This window comes from Rousettus aegyptiacus, unplaced genomic scaffold (genome assembly GCF_014176215.1).
Source record: "Rousettus aegyptiacus isolate mRouAeg1 unplaced genomic scaffold, mRouAeg1.p scaffold_m13_p_10, whole genome shotgun sequence".
Taxonomy (NCBI): domain Eukaryota; kingdom Metazoa; phylum Chordata; class Mammalia; order Chiroptera; family Pteropodidae; genus Rousettus; species Rousettus aegyptiacus.
In genome coordinates this window covers 91007177-91019818 of record NW_023416285.1, presented here as the reverse complement: position 1 = coordinate 91019818, position 12642 = coordinate 91007177, and the positions used below count along the sequence as shown (strand labels likewise).

Here is a 12642-nt window from a genome sequence, read left to right as displayed (position 1 = left end):
GTGAAGTGGGGAAGACAGACGAGAACAGCAGAAAAGAAAGAGCCGCTCGCATACCTGGAGTCCGAATTCTTCACTAAGGTTGGTGAACAGATACTCATACCCGTAAGCTGCCTTGCAGTTCAGCCACACGACATGGTAGGGACTCCGAGAGATCCAGCCTCGGACCAGCTCCAGGATCCCACTCAGACACTCCGCCTGGGCAGGAGTTTTAAAAGGCATTTAAGCTTTTAAGAATATCACCCTTTCTATTCCCAGCACTCACAGCTATTACTGCCAATGGGGCCGATTATGATCTGATTCTTATCCTACCAACTTCCTATGGGAAACAGGGCCACGCCCAGGTTCTCACCCTTTCTCCTGGGAGACTTACTCGACTAGGGATCTGATAAAATTTTGGATCGCAGAAAGTAGTATCTAAGTACACACTTTGGATATCTTGCACTCTGGGGAAAAAAAAAACAACCAGTGTTAATCATCTAATGTGAAATAAAATATGTAGAAAGTTTAAAGTCTGTTATTTTACAGGGTGTTCCATTCCATTTGGGTTTTTTTGTTGTTGTTGTTGTTAAAACAACATTGTTGGGAAATGATTTCCAGACAATAAAAGACACAGGTGTTGCACACATGGTTCAGTGAACTTTGACAGATTCACCTACTACCTCAACCAATCAACACATCGCATGTTACCCCCACCCACTCTGTTTCAAAATGAAAAGTTAGCTTTAGCAATATTACGATCAAGTTTGATTTCTCAGAGAAGCAAAGGCTTGTGTTTGGGGGGCAGGGGGTAACCGGGCAATAAACCTTTCAAAATGATGCAGTCTCATGTCCAAGAGTTAGGTCACGCCAGTACCTGTCCCCATAGTGCAGAAGCTCCATTCTGGCGGCTTCTCCTTTGGCCAGTCTGAAGTCTCCCGTGTACAAGACAGTTCCGTTATTGCCCTGAAATAAAAACCTGCAAAGGGAGATGTCAGTGACTTCTCAGTCTCATCAAAACCCTAGTAAAGCAAAGCAAAACACATTCTAATTCCACAGCAAATGTTTCCTGCCGAACAGCCACTATGACATGGTGTTAATGGAATTTTTTCCCACGTGGAAAAAAAATGACACTACTGAATTTGCAATAGATGTCCCCTGAAATACATTAGCACTCTCAACTATATATTGACATCATTCCCGCTCATGGAGAGAAAAATCCATGTGAGGAAAATGCAAAGCCAGTGGAGAAATAGCTATCGAAGACTTCCATGATAAGAAAGCCACGTTTCGAACTTGATCTTCACCTCAGTTCCCCAAATTCGATTTGGAAACAGATTAAAAGAAGTACCATAAAAATAATCGAGTCTCCCCTATACATTTTATTTTCTAGACCCTAAAAATGTCTTTCTACAAATATAATACATATAATAAAATGGCAAAGTAGATGAGCCCCCTTACATAACTGATCCTGGACAATGACCAGCTGGTAAGAGAGTCACAACAATCTCTTCCTTCTAAAAAAAAAAATAAAATAATAATAGAAGTTATCATTAGGATCCAGCTAAGTAAAGCGCTCCTTAACAAAACACATTCAAGTACTTCCCAAGAACTGGTATGCCTTTTCTCCTCATGTCCTCTCTCCACAAATTCTGGAAAGAAGTGGAATCCTTGTCCACAAAACAGACAGTTAAACGTCAAGTTACATATGTCAGCAATTCCACTCTAGGGTATTTACACAAGAGAGATGAAAACTCAGTTCACAGCAGCACTATTCACACGAGCCAACGAGAAGAAACAGCCCAAATGTCTATCAGCGGAAGAATGAATAAACTAAACGTGCTTCATCCATGCAATGGAATATTATCTGGCCATAAAAAGAAAATACATACAATGACATGGATAATCCTGGAAAGCATTATGCAAAGTGAAAGAAGTCAGTCACACACACACAAAAAAACCCCACATGTATGATTCCATTTATATGAAATTTTCAGAATAGGTAGATCCATAGAAACTTCTAGTAGAATCGTAGTTGCCAGGGGCTGAAGGGAAGGAGATATAGGGAGTGCTTGCTTGCTAATGGGCACAGGGTTTCTGTATGGGTGATGGAAATAAATGTTCTAAAATTGATTGTGGTGATGGATACACAACTGTGAATATCCTAAAAGCCCTTGAGCTGTACACCTTAAATGAGGTGAACTGTACAGCATGTGAATTTTATCTCAACAAAGCTTTCATTAACAGCAGCAGCAGCCTGAGGTGGCCTGGTCCCACGTCGCCGTGCGGCACACTGTCCTGTCGCGTTAGCCTGAGCCTGGCTGGCGGGCCCAGGTCCCAGCCCGCAGGAGGCGGGGCAGAGGGCGGGGCTCTGGACACACCGGCTCCTCCCCAAGCCTAACACCATTCATTCCCAAGCCCCCTCGCAGCTGGAGACGCCACACGCTAGAGCCGCTGAGCACGAGAAGAAACCAGAGTGGGACGGCACGACCGACCCCGCTTGGGAGCCGCCTGCTCTCTGGGGCATGGCTTCGAGAAAACTTTCGGCAACGTCCATCACAGGGCGGCGAGGCGACCCGCGTGCTAGGAACTAAGCGGGGCGGCGCGAGGGAGGTTCGGGCCCCCCTTCTTCCCGCGTTTGGGCCCGCTCTAGGCTAGCCGTGCGGGCACCCCCTCCGGACAGTAACTTGATGAGCGGTGCTTCCAACGCCTGGCCTTCTCCAAAGAGGAAATGTGAAGTCGGCCCTGTCTGATCGGCCCCACAGTACCGAAAACACCCCTCGGAGCTCTCCAGGTCAGCAAAGCGGGCTGTGATGCGGCTCTGAAACAAATACTCACCATATCAGCCTAGTGAGTAAAACGTCTCCTAGCTCTAGGCATAATTTAAGGTAAAAACAAATAAAAAATAGGTCCGTGGTCCTACTGCCTATTAAAACAACACACAACACAAAAGTGCCTGCTTCTAAATTTAAGAACAGGAAAGAAATGAGATCCATGTGGACAGTGTCTTTTTCTTGAATAAGAAAATCACAATGTACATAAATTTGCTGCAAAAATTTTAACACCATTTCATATCTTGAATGTCATAATAAACTTAATAAATGTGACAATGACATCACGGAGTAATAGCAACAACTGGTATTCTCATCATTAGCATGTAATACTAAAAGAAAGCCAATTTGATAGAAATTATGTCCAATCCTTTGGATGCAGAAAATAAAGTTACCAAAGTTTTTTCCCCCTGCAAACTCACTCTACAGCTACAATTTTTATTTATGATTAAACGATCATTCAAAAGCAAGGAGAAATATAATCATTTCAGCACTAAATATTAATTTTGAAAAACATGACACTTATAATATTTAGTTACCTCTCCTGATGCTTCATCCACTAAAGGTATCTGGGTGGGAGTTTCAATTTCAATTGAGATCTGTATGAAAATAAAAAAAAAAAAGAGGTCATGTATACATCACAGGGTATATTTCCACAGTTTCTCATGGCTTTATGTGCCTTTGCCATCTCAAACACTAAAAGGGGACTAAGAGGAGAAGTTACAGACTCTCTGGGTGACAATTTCCGATGTCACTATAATAAATGTCTTAACAGCTTGAAAATATGATAAAACTAAATAATGCCTTTCTTGAGGTTGATGTGACATTGTTCAATGTCTTATAAACTCATATATCCTTTGACGCAGCAGTTCTATTTCTACAATTTCAATCTTCCTCCCTTCACCTCCTCACCCCTTTGAACTTGAGCCTTTGTAAAACACTAGGGTTCCATGTGTTTAGGTTTTGTGCTGCAGAACAGACTGCATCCTTTCATGACATGTTGACCTAATTCACAGATATGAGCTGCTGCAGCTGCTCCAAAGCATAGTTGCACGTTTTACTAGAACAGCGACCAATTCAGAGAGGCACTCGCTAAGTAGATGAGGAATGAATATAATTTGTCATCTTTTTAGTCCAATGATTGAGGTTCAGGTTTTAAAACATCCTTGCATTTCTGGAATAAACACATCGTATTCATCGTGCACTATTTTTTAATGCTGTTAGATTCAGTTAGCTGTTTACCTTAATTAGGGTGTTTACATATGAAATGGCCTCTTCATCCATGTACTATTATTATCTATTTTGCCAGCGGGGTTGAGAGGCTTTTTATTATCTCCTACAACAATTCATCTAGTATAGGGATTATTTGTTCTTTGAACATTTGGAGAAATGCACCTATAAAGCCATCTGGGCCTGGAGCTTTATTGAAAAAGATCTTTGAAAACTGTTTTCATTTCTTGGATGGTTTATTCAAGTTTTCCGCTTTTCTTGCCTTGATTTGGCATTTTCCTCCTTTTCCAGATATTTATTCACTCTGTCTAAATTATCAAATATACTACCATAGTCCTCCTTCAGCCTCATTCTGTATTTCTATATGCATTTTTTAATCGATCCTGGCAGAAATGTATCTGTTCCTCTAAGGACCGGCTTTTAGTCGTGGTCATCTTCCATTTTCTGTGGCAGCTGTTAGTCTAGATGTCACTAACTTTTACCGTCACTACTTCCTTCCTTCGCACATCCTTGTATTTGCTCTGTTGCTCCTTTTCCTTTTAATTGTGTTGTAGACTTACTCCATTTAATTCTAGTCCGTTTACTAAAAAATGAGTGTGATGCTATCGGTCTCCCTCTGAACACTAACGCGGCCGTTCCCCGCACCTGACGGGCCATGCTCTCGCTGTCCGTCAGTTCTAAGTACTGTACGTTTTCTTTACAATTTCCTCTTTAACCTAAGCCCTGTTTATTGTATGCACTCAGTTCCTGTATGTGTGACTTGAGCTCCCCTTTTATTTCCGATTTCCAACACCACTGCGCTATGGTCAGAGACTAGGTCACTAGGGTTTCCTGAAACTTCTTTTGTGATATGGTACATGGTCGATTTTTGTAAACGTTCCAAGTATATCCAAAGAGCTTGTTTTCCCTGTTGGGTTTAAAGCTCTGTATTTCGATTAGCTCACATTTATTAAGTATGTCATTCCAATCTCGCGTCTTCACTTATTTCCTGCCTCCTTCATCTTTCAGTTTCTGAGAGTGGGGTGGGTCGCACTTCACTTACAATTGCTGAATTGCCCATTTCTCCCTTAGCTTGTGAGGTGGCCTTGTACTATATCAACTCAGCTGAGCGAGTTGTCCTAGAAGTCCCTTCCATGTCTGCGTCCAGCTTAGGGTTGAGATTTAGAAGGGGGAAGTGAACCAACCACCATTTTTCAATGCTCCAGAGGACACCGGAAATAACCACTGGTGCGTGTCGTACACCTGCCCGCTCAACCCACGACACGAGGCGGGGCGGCAGCATCTCCACCCTCTGCTGGAAATCTGTCCTCCTTCGGCCTCTCGGGGCCAGGGCCGGGGCCGGGGCCGGGGCCGGGGCCCTGGCTGTGGGGCTCAGTGGCAAAGGGGGCGGCGGCACTACTGAGGTTAGGAGGCGGGAGACAGGGACGCGGGTTCCAGTTTGTCCTCGTGGATTCCAGCCCGCCCCCGCTCTTCCCCACCCGCTGCTTTCTCAGCTTTCCTCCCTGACTGCCGGCCACGCCGACCCATAACATCTGGATGCCTGATGCCCAGGCCAAAGCTCCAGCCTTGCTGCTGTGTCCCTTCGCAGAGGGGGGACGGACCCGGCCCCGATAGGCTCGCGGCGGAGACGGAGGATGCCATGCCTGCGCCAAGGGGGCATGGAAACTGCCGCGCTCACGCCGTGGGGCTTTCTGGGGGACAGGCGGGCAGGACTGGCTTAGGGTTGGAAGGAAGTGGCTCGTGTGGCCTGGGAGAGCCAGTGGCTTTGGTTTTTATCGTGGTTGGGGGTGGGCCTGGGCTCATGTGGTTTGAACTTCACATGGGTGCCGTGGGAGGGGTAGGCTTCCGTACCAGCTTGCCCAGATGTAGGGCAGAAGCGGGAGAGGAAGTGAGAGTTGAAAGCTGCCAGCGGTCAAATGACAAACAGACGCTTTATGACACTTGTTCAGACTTCTCTGCCAGCTCCCTCAATTATCTGGGTTTAATCCACATAACAACCCTCATCCTAGCGACTCACTACGGTTCCCTTTCTCTGATCAAGCACAGGGTAATCGGCTATTACCTCATCCAGTTTGAGGTTTCCTTTCTCGATGTGTATATGTTCGCATCTTCTTGATCCATTCCTTTTAACAGTAAATTACATCCTCTGGGAAACTTAGAATTGTTTTTTCCTTCAATTCTGCTTTTTATGATATACAAATTGCCACACTGATATTTTTTAGCTTCTATTATTTGGTATATATTTTCCCTTTCTTCCCCCCACCCCCCATTTCAACCTGCATTTATCCTTTTGTTTTAACTATGTTTCTTGGGAACTAAGACTAGTGGATCTTTCTTATTTTTTTAACCTAAACTGAGAATTGATCTTTTGATCAAGGACTGAATTAAATCCATTCATATTTATAGTAATTACTGTTATAACAGAACTTTTTCTACCATCTTTGCATTTTCTGTGTACCAATATTTTATTTTCCCTTTACTATATCTTCTTTCTATTGATTAGATCCATTTTATTCTGCCAGATTCAAAGTTATCATTCTGTTTTTATTCTGGTTGTTAGCCCTTTCTTACTATAGCCCATAAGTTGTTTATTTTTCCTTATCTATCCTATGATCTAAATAAGAGGATTTATCAATTATGTTAATGAACATTTTACACTTTAAATGAGTCTCTTACAACTTAGCGAGAGACTCAATGAGATTAAACAAAACTAAGGACCTAAATCAAACTTCTGAGGGAAAAGAAAAACAAATGTACAATAAAATATTGACCTCTTCTAAACCGCTCAATTACGAAGACTAAATATAAACATCGTTATTGTAATGAATGTGGACAAATACAGTATATGAGGAAACAGGCTCTGAATAATTCCAATGCTTTGTTCAATCTACCTCGAAAAATATTTCCTGTTTGATAAAAAAGAATTAGCATCATTCAAAAAATAAAACTTACAATTCGTTTCTCCCAAAATCTGTACTTCGGGCTAGTTAACAACAACTCTTTAGTAACAGGAGAGCAGTATAAGTGAACCTTCAAGCTGAAAGGGAGAGACAGAAAAAAAAGAGCCGTTTCAGTACAAACCAAAATGAGCCATCCTGGTGACTAGGAAATACATTTTATCACATCACTTATCTCGAGCTGGCCCAGGTCAGTGTAGTTCCCAGCATGCCAACACCCCAGCGACTAGCTCAGTCCCAGCGAGAGTGTACAGGGATGGGGAGGAAGCGGATGGAGAGAATACTGTCTTCCTCGGGTTGGCCCTCACCATTCTTATGTGACAGATGCACGTTTGCACGTGATCAGGTACGTCTGGAAAGACACCACCAAAGGCTAGGCTACCTCTGGAGCTCAGAAAGGGGATGCAGGGGACAGAAGATTTCTGTGTTCTGCTGCACAGAAATCTCTTCTGGTTTTCTGTTTGTTTTAAAATTTCAACTGCATAGCTTAGAGGTTAGGAATATGGTCTGTGGTGGGCTATTTTCCACAGTTGCCTACGCTACTACTTAGCCCATCCACACCCAGGCTTCTCATGAATCGAATCGTCCATGGTGAATTCCTCCATTGACAGGGGGTCTTTATGTTAACATCCCCTTGACCCTGGGCAGACCTGTGACTGCCTTAGCCAACGGTGGGATGAAAGTAATACCGCAGGGCTTTTGAGGCCTCCAGGCAACATGGCTACCTGCCAGTTCTACTCTCTTGGGACATACACTTTCTTTTCAGTTTTCATATGAGAAGTCCACTTATCCTGAAACCACTATGCTGAAGGGGTTTTTTTTTTTAGATACAGAGATGCCTACGGAGCCCCAGCTGTGATTCTTCCCAGCTTAGGTGTCAGACATTTAATAAACAAGCCTTCAGATAACGTCAGCCCCATGTGCTGCCCAGGCAGGCAGAAACCAGCCATCCCCCGTGCTCTGTCAGAATTCCTGACCCACGTAAACTGAGAGAATATATGATTGGTGTTGGTTTAAGTCACTGAGTTTTGGAGTAATCTGTTATGCAGCAATAGATAACTAATACACAGGCTCTAAACTCAGCCGGACATGGTTGAAATCCTGGTCCTGCCGCCTACTGGCTGTATGACCTTGGGCTACTAATTTAACCTCTGGTTCCCATCATCTGTACAATAGAAATAATAATGGTATCTATTCCAAAGGTTATCAAGGGGCTCGAATGAGGATGTCATCACAGGCACTCCAAGAAACTGGTGAAATAATAAAGAAGTGGTACCCAGCATATACATGAGTACTCAGTAAACACTAATTTCCACTATCAAGACCACAGACTACGGCTGACCCTGAGCACTGGGTCTGACATCTGCTGGTTCAAAAGTCAAAAAGTTAGTGGGGCCCTTTCTACATCTACATCTTGGGAATTTGGAATTTAGATTTAGGCAATGGCTTCAGGAAAAGAATGCAATAGTTCGGCTCTGAGAAAAGATCCAACAATTTTGTATGATTCTTTGTAATAGAACAACCACTTACACACGCACACACACACACACACACACACACACACATTTACACAAATGAAAACAAACTGTCGCTGCACCCATTAGCATGGATAAGTCATGCAAAGATAATGTTAAGAGAAAGAAAACAAAGAGAAGTCTATTTAGTATGATTCTATTTACATAAACCTCGAAAGCCAGAGCTAAACTGTGATGACGATGGTAAAAATAGAGGTTACCTTTGGGGGAAGGGACAGGCATACTGCCTTTGTTTTATTTCTTGATCTGAGTAGAAGCTTCATAAATGTGTTCATGTGTAAAAGTTCATCAGACTGTACCTTTATGTGTGTGTATACTCTTCTGTATAGATGTTATAGCTCAGTTAAAATGGTTATGTAAAGACACACACAAACACACACACACATAGCAAAATAAATTACCTGCACTCCAACCTTCTTTTCAAAGCTGGGGCTCTTAGTCCTTTCATGTGATCTAAAAACAAAAGGATCAAAAATCATAAACACATTCTTTTTTCAGAAGATCACTGGTCCAAAAATACTCAGTTGTGTGCTCTTTTTAAACTTCCTTTTAAAAGAAAATACATGACAGGTTCACTTTTACGAGAGGATTGATTTGTATGGGCTATTGGCTCTTCCTTCTCCAGGTGAAGAATCCATCTGAAAATAAAACAGGAACCACTAAAAGCTGACCATTTCTGAGCCATAATAAGCTATTTAGAAGGAGAATGAGCCCCTGCGTCTTAGGGCAGAATCTAAACCACCCTGAGTAGCCATGGAAGAATAAGTGACCATGATCTCATTTGGAACTGCTTCCAGCAATTTCCTTTACTCTCTTCTTTCATTTCAGTTCAACCATCCTCTGGGCTTTGCTCTCTGCAATCCATGCAATTCCAGACACTTAAATGATTCCATCTGGAAATTCCAGCTTGCTTCCTTAGAATCCTTGAGAAAATTTTTCAGTCTTAGGCCAGAATCAGAAGAGTTTTGTTATCTTTTCGGCCTACTGTGATGGTTGTATTGAAGAGGAGGATATTTCTGTCCACACAGACTTGTTGCAAAGCCCTCCAATCAACAGACACAAAAAGATGACATTTAAAGACAGGTAACATTTAAACCAAACTTACATTAAATATAGGATGCATTCTAATATATACTGAATCTTTAGCACATAAAGGCCTAGATAACAATGATCAAACACTTGTAAACTGTTTAAGTAAATCAAATAGTTCTAACTATTCTAATTATTCTAATTAACACGCACACACACACACACACACCCTCAGTTTACACGCGGCAATCCTTGACTCCAGTGAGCACAAGACAGTCACCACGCCTCGAGTGGCAGGTCTTGACTGGACAGGTGCCTTCATAGGACAGTCCACTGGCCCCCTCAGAGGATGAACCTCCTCAGGTCATTCCTGACCCGGGCTCTTAGGGTCTAGGGGTGTACCCCCGGGAAGGACACTGAGAAACTGGGGTTTCCACAGAGTTTGTGCCATGGAAAAAGGAACCAGGACTGTGCTCCACGCTCTGAAACTAAGTCAGCAGGCAGCGTCCTAGAGCCATTTCATCGAGATGCTCCACCCACCACCCCTTCCTGACTGGAGGCCAGGAGAACCCGAGTGAGTTTGCTCTGCGCTTCTAGAACTGCACCCAGAAATTTATTTCTGGGCCTTTTTCTTTTTCATTCACCAGAAAAAAATCATAAGTTGTCCCCTGAAGGGGTCCTCCCCAACCCAGGTGACTATCTCAGGCCTCACTGATGCTTAGTAAAGCCTACCCCACTTCAAGCACAACAATGGGATCCAGATGGTCCATAAACCAACATCAAGTGAAATCATGGCATTCTCCAAATTTTATTAAAATGTGATATTAACATGTTTATGTGCATTTTTTCTAGCAAAAGAATCCATAGGTTTTATCAGATAGTCTGTATTATTCTGCTTGGGCTGTCATAACAGAATACCACAGACTGGGGGTAGGGAGGGGGAGCTTAACCAACAGAAATTTATTTCTCACAGTTCTAGAGGTCAAAGTCCAAGAACGAGGTTTCAGGGTTGGATTCTGGTTAGCCACCTTCTTGCTATGTGCTCACATGACCTTTCCTAGGTGTGTGTGTGGAGAAGGAGAGAAAGAAAGAGATCTCTTCCTCCCCTTGTAAGTCCTATCAAATTAGGACCCCGTCTTTATGGCCCCATTTCACTTTAATTACTTCCTAAATGCCCTATGTCCAAATACAGTCACGTTGAGGTACGGGTCACAAGGCATGAACTTGGCAGGGATGCAATTCAGTCCATAGTTCGTTCAAAGAAGTTTGTTTCCCCAAAAGGTTAAAAAACACCAGTAGACAATGTGGAAAGCCACTAAAAGCAGAAGTTGATTGCTTGCCCTTGTTGAGTTTACATTCTGGTTGAATAAACAGACCCACATGTGATCAGAGGACAGGAAAGGTTATTACAAACTACTTGAGAGTGGGGAGTCCATTTCTTGCTTAATGTACAAATTAGTGATGATTTCACAGGTTCCTTTAGATGTATTCTCCCTCCAAACCCGTTACTCCTAAACACAATGGTGAACCCCCTTTGCCATGCTTTAATCATGGCTAACACATTCAGAAATTCCAGTGAGACTCAATTCAAAACACAAAAACAGGGCCATTTTCAACCAGCAGCAGAGCATCAATGAAAGTCAACACACACACACACACACACACACACACACACACACACACAAATAAGAATGTTATTCTCAAAAATAAGCAGAAAGACCCTCAAAGAGGTCTTTCACAGGGCTTTTAAGCAAATTGAGAAAGGAGCGTCAGATTTCCTCGTCAAAGAGAAACAATTGGTGATGGTGAGCAAGAAAACAGAAGCGTTTCCCCCAGATAACGTCAACAATTTACACCACGTTAAAGTGACCAATTCCACACACAAGACAACGGTTGGCCTTCATGCCAACCCATGGGGAAGGGCTCTTTGATACCTGCAATTTACTATAAAATTACACCTTGTGATATGTATGTGCATACGTTTGTTCTGCTCTAATCCCCTCTTCTAGGTGGATGGGAGCATCCTACTCAAGCTACTCTGAAAGCCCATGCTCCCGCAAGCAGTTACTGCTCTGCTTCCGTCTGTCTTCATCTCTGATCAATGCCAATGGCCGTGCTAGTTAACGAGTATCATGGATGTTAAAAAAAAACTGTTTTCATCCATCGAGCTAGTGACCTACTAGTCAGTATAAAAGGTGTTAAAAATGGAGCATGGTTATGAAATTAGTGGCACTGGCTCTGGAGTTTAGCTAATATGTGTTAGAGACACTTCAGCCTCGCCTGAGGCCATGCCCTTAGGGCGACACTTCAGAATGAATCCCTAATTGCATGGAGCTGTGAGATAGTATTCTCGCAGTCTGACCTGGCCATCTATAAGGTAAACCACACCCGCCTCCTAACTAAAATGAACCTTTCCTACTGGATGTGGACAAAACATCTAAGAGGAAGGGGAGCTTGCACTGTCAAGTTTACAGAACAAATGTTTGATTTCAGAGTGTGTGTGCCTGCTTGCTGACGTTTGGGGGTGCGGAGCATGGCAGAAATTTCATCTCTTAATAGTTTCCTTTATAACATGGTAGCGAAAATGTGGGGAAGATGGAAATAATCCTCACCAACCTCTGACTACTGGCCGCTGGGAGAGCTTCCAGAAGAACCTAATAGTTGTGTACCAGTTCAGTGTGTACATGGCAGTTGGACAGATAGGAAAATAACGCTTCGGAGAGGCTGATGAGCCAGACTGAGACAAGGTACAGGTGCTAGTCTCTCCCCCAGCCTCCCAAAGCCGGGACTCCCTCGCTCCAGGACCCTGACCCCCGCCTTTCCTCCTTTCCAGGCCCCCAGTGACTTCCCCGAGGGGCCAGAACCCGCGCAGCTCGTCTCCCTCAGGAGTGGGCGGTGCGCTGCGCTCACTCACCCTTGTGGCAGTGGGACAGGAAGTAGGCGCGGGCCCTCAGGTTCTCCCTGTCGAAGCGGTCTATGGAGATGGTTGGATACTCAGCCATCTGTCCCTGGAAGGAACTCATAGTGCCCGCCAACCCAGAAGGACTGGCCCCCAAGCCGGTAGCGGAAGCCGAAGTCTTCCCT

General features: G+C 43.6%; 1 protein-coding gene across 1 annotated transcript in view; it reads right to left on the bottom strand.

The window, feature by feature from the left end:
- The window catches only part of DCLRE1C (DNA cross-link repair 1C), a 27984-nt gene extending 15342 nt beyond the window's left edge, over positions 1 to 12642 (bottom strand). Inside the window, 8 exon segments of the mRNA XM_016134388.2 lie at positions 55 to 195; positions 371 to 443; positions 854 to 955; positions 1438 to 1493; positions 3347 to 3406; positions 6990 to 7074; positions 8931 to 8982; positions 12473 to 12642. Coding sequence (XP_015989874.2) covers positions 55 to 195; positions 371 to 443; positions 854 to 955; positions 1438 to 1493; positions 3347 to 3406; positions 6990 to 7074; positions 8931 to 8982; positions 12473 to 12581 — 678 coding nt within the window. The 5' untranslated portion in view covers positions 12582 to 12642.